This window comes from Engraulis encrasicolus, chromosome 9 (genome assembly GCF_034702125.1).
Source record: "Engraulis encrasicolus isolate BLACKSEA-1 chromosome 9, IST_EnEncr_1.0, whole genome shotgun sequence".
NCBI classification, from domain to species: domain Eukaryota; kingdom Metazoa; phylum Chordata; class Actinopteri; order Clupeiformes; family Engraulidae; genus Engraulis; species Engraulis encrasicolus.
This window is the reverse complement of record NC_085865.1, coordinates 19975781-19983280: the sequence shown is the minus strand read 5'-3', so window position 1 is coordinate 19983280 and position 7500 is coordinate 19975781. Positions and strand designations below refer to the sequence as shown.

Sequence of the window (7500 nt, the reverse complement as noted above, 5' to 3'; positions counted from 1 at the left end):
GTGTCTGTGCTTTTCTCTGTGTGTATGTGTGTGTGCATGCATTTGTCTGTGTGTGTGTGTGTGTGTGTGTGTGTGTGTGCGTGCGTGTCCGTGCGTGTTTGTGTGTGCGTGCGTGTGCGTGTGCGTGCGTGTGTGTGTGCGTGTGTGTGTGCGTGTGTGTGTGTGTGTGTGTGTGTGTGTGTGTGTGGGTTTGTGCGTGTGTGTGTATGTGCATGCGTGTGTGTGTGCGTGTCTTGGTGTTTCAGTCCTACTCTCCACCCTCCCAGCCTCAAACTGCAGCGCTTTTCAGAGCTGTAATGCAATAAAGCCAAAAAGCGTTTGGCTCATAATGACATAAGAAAGCACATTTATTTTCCCGCAGTCCATTCCGCTCGTCACTTTTCTTCTTCTGCTCCCCTCCTCCCTTTCATTTCATCTCTCTTTTTTTCCTCCTGACTCATAACACCAACCCCCTTGCTCCTCTCCCTGATGTATTCCTCCTCCTCCGTTCTGCTTTCACCCGACCTGCCGCTCATATTATTGCTGTGCTGTTGTTCCTCCGCCTGTTCCCCTCTTTTCTGCTGTTTGGTTTTTTTCTTCTTTTTTTTCAATCATCCCTCCTTTACATCCTTTTTCCTTCTTTTCTGTCCTGACCCCATACACAAGGCCTTTGCCAAAAAAAATAGATGTTGGCTGTATATTAAGGTTTGTCTAGACTCTTGGACATTTTTGGGTGCATTATTATTGCATTACATTTTGCTGACTGTTTCATACAAAAGCGACTTACATTTATTATCAGCACAGGGTATTGGTTACATTCCCTGGGGCAACGTGGGGTTCAGGTGCCTTGCTCAAGTGCACCTCAGCCATGGAGTGAGAAAGGGAGTGGAAGGGGTGGGATTCGAACCTGCAACCCTCTGATCTAAAGCCCATCTCCTTATCCACTAGGCCACAGCTGCTTAGCTCCTGGCTGCGCCTGGAGTAGCACATGAATATCAGCCTCTCTCCTGTATCAATAGCAGAGAGCTGGATTTTAGACTTTGAGATTTTAGACTTTGTTCTCATTCTGTCCGTTCGTCTTTCAATGTTCTTGCTCTGTTTTTGCCGACTGCCTTGTGTTGTCCCCCTGCTGTGTTTATCCCCAGATTGTCTCTCTCTGTGGCTGTCTGTCTTTTGGTACCTAAATCCCTCAATTTCAGCTTTTCCTCCTCCTTTTCGTCCAAGTGCCTATTTTCTTCTCTCCTCCTTCTCTCGTTCTGTCCCACTCCCTCGCTCTATTGACAAATGAAAGTCAACACTGAATGGTGGGTTTTATTTATTGATTAGGCCTCTTTTGTTTTGTTTCTCCTTGTCCCTTTTGCCTGTAAAAATTTGATCCCGTGTGTTGTGTTGCAGTTCAATTCTGTGGTGGCGTACAGGCTTTCTGTTTTGGAGAAGGGCGCAGTGAAACATATGCTGTCTGGTTTAATCACTACTCTCTCTCTCTCTCTCTCTCTCTCTCTCTCTCTCTCTCTCTCTCTCTCTCTCTCTCTCTCTCTCTCTCTCTCTCTCTCTCTGTGAGGTGTCATATTTTAAAATGAATTAAATGTAATTCGCCAGGTGAATTGATTGATGATATGCTACAAATGAGTGTTATGAGTGTTAAATCTCTTTCTCGTTCCTTCCCTCCCTCCCTCCTTCTCTCTCTCCCTCCTTCTCCCTCTCTCTCTCTCTCTCTCTCCCTCTGTAATGATAGGGAGTTTGGCTGGAGAGACCCGGAGCTTCCTGAGGTGATCCAGATGCTACAGCACCAGTTCCCCTCGGTGCAGTCCAACGCGGCGGCCTACCTACAGCACCTCTGCTTCGGGGACAACAAGATCAAAGCTGAGGTAAACCCCCCCTGGAAACTTTTCAACTACAGACTAATTCTGCTCGGCTTGTTCCTCTGACATCTTTGGAGTCCAGGGGAAAAACACAAAAGGATTTTGTTTGCTGGGAGCTCAGTGTCAGACTGCAGCCTACCTGTATGTGAGAGGTGGACAGCTATTTGCTGAAATAGCACAAGGTTCTCACAGACTGGGTGAGGCTTACTATGAATGCTCCTTGTGTAGCCTTTTTTTGCCAGGTAAATCTATTCAGGACAAGGTCAAATATTTAGAACTGAAATGAATTCTAAAACCTTGTGGATTTTGCCTGAACATATTTTTGGTCTGCAAACTTGGGGTGACAGCCGACTAGCTGGCAATATCAAAGAGTGAGATCAAACGGTACAGAGAAAGAGTGCTGGATATTTGCGGTGACTTTTCTTTAGTGTATCCCTGGCAGAAAGACTTCCCCAAGGGCATTGTGAGGTCAGAAGTAGGGGGCACTACAATTTCTGGGCGTCCTCCACAGAACATAATAGCCAACATATTTATTATTAGGAAAGGGTCCAAAGTCTTCCACTAGGTCTAAAAAAATCTATGAAATGCAAGGAAGGCAAGAAAATAGCTTTGTCTGTCTGTCCCTTAAGCATTGTACTGAGCGAAGCTGTTCTAGAAGAGACCTGCTGTAATCTCACTTTGATGTGTTGTGATTGTTGTTGTTGCCGTTGTTGTTGTTGTTATTGTTTTTTATTATTATCGTTGTTGGTTTTATGGAATTAGTCTCCACAGTGGTGCTACACCGTCGACAGATAACTCATCCCTATATTGGAGAAAGGATGCAGCGCAAGCAGGGCGTCCTGATTTCCCCACAGTGAATTTGTGTGTACAAAAGTGTGACCTAGCGTAGCGCTCGTAATTGCGACCTAATAGCATGCTCTACCGCAATAAGGGAGAAAACGAGATGGAGGCGCCATATCACATCGACACGTCAGGGAACCCACAGCAGCATCTTCAGCGGGCTCCCCCAGGGCTTTAAAGGGGGGGTTGCTGGCATTACGAAGTGAAATTAAATCCAGGCAGCACATCTGTGCCAAAGGAGCCAGCTCTGGCAACCGGTGATGAGGCAGCTGCAGGGGCGTATAGTAGGGCCCACCAAAAAGCTAATTCGCTCGCTCACTCACCGAGTCACTCACTCATTCACTCACTGACTCACTCTTGCCCCCAAAGAAGAGGGAAAGCAGAGGAAGATTATAATTAGTTTGGCTCTCTGTCTTTCTCACACACGCATGTGTACACACACACTGCTCACACAAGCACATACACATGACACAAGCACACATGCACACCCAAAGGGAAAACATTGCGTACACTGAATCATATCACAAGGAAATTAAGCTCATTTTGTTTTGCTTTTCTTTCCTTTTTTAATCTCTACATGATTTTGCTCGGAAGATGGGGGGAAAGCCTAATCTGGAATGAGAAACTCCTTACTGGCTTGTCTCCTCTGAAACACGGCAGCGTTAACTCCACGGCCATTAAGAGCATCTCGCCAAGATGTTGCCTCTGCACGGCAGTCTCTCTTCAGATCCGTGGTGCATTTTTCAAAACCTTAGTTACTAACTATGTTAGCTAATTTGTTGCTTATAGTGCAATTTCCCATTGGCAACTACCCAAGTTGCTAACTGGCCAACAACTACACTTACGAGAAACACAATCCAGGGGTGCATTTCTCGAAACCATAGTTGCTAACTGTTGGCTACTTTGTTGGTTACAATGCTATTTCCCATTGGCAACTACCCAAGTTGCTAACTGGCTAACAACTACACTTTCGAGAAACACTGCTTTGCCAATGACAGTGTCTCCTCCATGTAGTTTGACTATTTAGTTGCACGGCAGTGGCTCGGGGGGACGAGAAGTCAACCTGCAATCGAAGGGTCGCCGGTTCAATAGCGGCTCCGCCTGACCTCGAAGGGCGACGTGTTCTCAGGCGAAACATTGACCCACATATGCCTCATGGCTGTCGTCCTTCATGACAGCCTTTTTGACATTGATGTGTGAGGCTGTGTGACTGTATAAAAGGGTGAATTTGAAGCCAGACCAAACATCGGGTTGCCTTGTTATAAGGTGGTGAATGAACTTGAAAACATTACGTAGAGTGGCTTTAACCCCTTCGCGCAGAGCTTCAATTATGACGTAATTGTCACTAAAATTGAAATGACCAAGGCTTAATCTGTTGCGTAAGGCTCTCTGTAATGTCATAGTAATGTTGTTATGATGTAGTTGTGTCTTTGCAGCAAAGAGTGAACAGGCCCGCTGGTGGGTCCATCTGCACAAAGAGGTTCCCATGCTTTTTTGATTTAACTGAATACAAAGAAGTTCAATGTAAATGTTGTCTTTTTGGCATACAATACAGATACACAACCTCTGTCATTCCAGGAGCATTGAGCAGCTGTGTCTGAATTGAAGTGAATTGAAGTGAAAGCCCACCTGGGAAACTCCAACTCACACTGTCATTGTGACACAGCACACAAGTGCACACTGCACACAACAAGATTTCCTTTATGCCTCACCCATGCAAAGGGGCAGTCCCCCAATGGCTCCGGCAAGGGAGCAGTGCGGCGGGACGGTACCATGCTCAGGGTACCTCAGTCTTGGAGGAGGATGGGGGAGAGCACTGGATAATTACTCAAGATAATAAACGTGTGGACCTGCATGTATATCGCATAATAATTGCGGTATAGGTAATGTTATACAAAGCGCTTTAATAGAAAACAATATCAGGCCCTGTCGTGGCCATCCGGTAGGGTTCTCACCTGCCATGCGGCTGACCCGGGTAGGATTCCCGGCCCGGGTCCTTTGCCGACCCCTCCCCGTCTCTCTCCGCATTCACTTCCTGTCTACCTCTCATACTGTCCTGTCCATAATAAAGTCTAAAAAGACTGTAGTTGGCAACATGTTCTACCAGTTCAGTTGAAATCGGTTTGTGTGTGCGTGTGTGTTGCTTCTCTTCAGTCTGCATGCCCACGGAAGCCGACAGGGGGTGACAAAGGGGTGTCTTGTCCCAGGCCCAGGGAAGAAGGGGGCCCAGAATTGGATCCTCATTACATTGTAGGTATTAGGTTTGGGGCCCTTTCAGATGTCTTTCTCCCGGGCCCAGCCAAAGCTGTCATCGGGCCCTGTGCCTGACAAGGCTCTTCAACAGGTCCCTGAAGACACCGCAGTGCATGGAGTCAGATTAATAATGTATGCCGCTGTTCACAAAACACACTTGACACGGTCTCCTGAAGCGAAGCAGCATGCGGCAGCAGTGTGGTGTGTGTGCGCACACGCCCGCATGTGTGTGTATGCGTATGTGTGTTTGCATATACGTGTGTGTGTGTGTACACGTGTGTGTGTGTGTGTGTGCGTGTGCGTGTGCTGAGCAGAGTGCTTCATCACCAGGGGCCTGGTCGCCGTGGCAACTGGTCCCCACACGGCCAATTGATTAGATCTCTGACCTATGCCAGATGACCGTTGTCTGAGTGTCGCTGTGTTGCCATGGTTATTCTGACACAAACACACACACACGCAATACACAGACACACACACACACACACACACACACACACACACACACACATACACACGCGCACACACACACACACACACACACACACACAGGTAATGGATGAACCAATCTTTGCTCAGAGTTCTGGAATCAGGGCACGCTTGTTAGTGTGTGTATGTGTGTGTGTGTGTGTGTGTGTGTGTGTGTGTGTGTGTGTGTGTGTGTGTGTGTGTGTGTGTGTGTGTGTGTGTGTGTGTGTGTGTGTGTGTGTGTGTGTGTGTGTGTGTGTGTGTGTGTGTGTGTGTGTGTGTGTGTGTGGTGTGGTGAGTGTATGTCTGTGTATGTCTGTGTCCATGTGTCTGTGTGTGAAATAGTAATTAATGTGGTTCCCTACACAAAATTGACTGCCTTGTCGAGTTATCAAATGAGCAGGGCACATTTCAACTTGTCGTGTGTGTGTGTGTGTGTCTGCGTGTGTGTGTGTGTGTGTGTGTGTGTTTGTGTGTGTTTGTGTGTCTTCGTGCAATTGTGTGTGTGCCTGTGTGTGTGCGCGTGTTGTGTGTGTGCCGGTGTGTGTGCGTGCGTGCGTGCCTGCGTGTGTGTGTGTGTGTGTGTGTGTGTGTGTGTGTGTGTGTGTGTGTGTGTGTGTGTGTGTGTGTGTGTGTGTGTGTGTGTGTGTGTGTGTGTGTGTGTGTGTCTGAGTCTGTGAGTCTGTGTGTCTGTGTGTCTGTGTCTCTGGGCTGTCAGGAATTGTCAGATTGAGCGTCTGTGAATGTGTGGAGCGTTAATTACATTCGACAGGCTGCGGCTATGTGTGAGGGTTAAGGCCTCAGCAACTATCTGTGGTCTGCCACTCAGTGTGTGTGTGTGTGTGTGTGTGTGTGTGTGGCCATCGCGTGCTGCTTCCTCCCGCTAATGCGAGGCGACGTGGAGAGGAGACAGACTGGAGGAACAACTCGTAATGGCTGCCAAATGTTCTTAGAGTTTCAGCACATGTTGGAGCCTTTCCCACTACACTAAGTAGGAGAATAGGAGCAAAATAGCAATCATAGTGGGTGACAGCCATTACTGATAGTGTAACTAAGCTATATACCCAAGGTTAGTGTTAGGTACATACAGTGGAAGGTGCATGTAGATACACTAACAATAGTGTTTCTATGCCCCAATGGCATATAAGATAACAAATATAATATATCAGCTAGACATTGGCGTGGTTCCTTGTGTAAAGCTGCATTTGACTCTATGGCAGTGATTCTCAAAGTGTGGTCTGGGATAGAGCTGAGGTTGTCTGTGAGGGGATTTCTACTTTTTGCTGACAAGCTAGCAGTAGGCTGTATTTGTAACAGTATTACAAAGCTAAACACAGCTGAAGTCATATTTTCACCACAATAAGACAGGCTTGCACTGTAATGTGAAAAAGTAAGTGCTCTGCATCGAAATGATCGAAATGTGTCAAATTAGCTACCATTACTGTCAATTCAGTTAACGGGTGGTCCCTGAACATTTTTGGGGGGACAAAGTGGTCCTCGGTCTGAAAATGTTTGAGAAACACTACTCTAGCCATCTGCTTTTGGCTTGAGTGGATGACACTTGCATGGGAATGCAGCATTCAACAGACAAGATCATTGGGATCATATTGCATTCACAGTGGCCACCAGTGAGATTTAGAATTTAGCTTAAAAGTCTTCTAATAGTCTATAAAGCCCGATTCGCACGGGATAAATATTACCTATGGACCCCTGGTAATTCGCAATTACCCCCGGACCTTCATGACTTTTCGGGACACATTCGGACGGGATAAGTAAACGTCTGGTATTTACTCGATCCACAGACATTACAAGGGCAGACGGCGCACCTATGTGAAATTACCCCAGGATGTCTGTGTTTCGCAGCAATATCATCCTAATAGATGTCTTAGGTCTTCATAGTGTCCTCTACTGGTTGTGCAAAGGGTCAAACCCAGACAGGGTTAAATGGCCATTTAGTCATTATACTGCCAAATACTGGAACCAACTTCCTTTCAAATTAAAACTGCCCCAACAGTATCATGTTTTAAAAAGAAATGAAGCTTTATTTATCTATCTATCTTTGGTGATAGTTATCTAGTATCTATGATACTTTCTACAATAT

General features: G+C 46.5%; 1 protein-coding gene across 1 annotated transcript in view; it reads left to right on the top strand.

Annotated features, from left to right (window-relative positions):
• The window catches only part of ctnnd2a (catenin (cadherin-associated protein), delta 2a), a 458968-nt gene that overhangs the window by 287254 nt on the left and 164214 nt on the right, over window positions 1-7500 (top strand). Inside the window, exon 9 of the mRNA XM_063206720.1 lies at window positions 1715-1847. Within this exon, the coding sequence (XP_063062790.1) occupies window positions 1715-1847 (133 nt within the window). The remainder of the gene's footprint in view (window positions 1-1714; window positions 1848-7500) is intronic.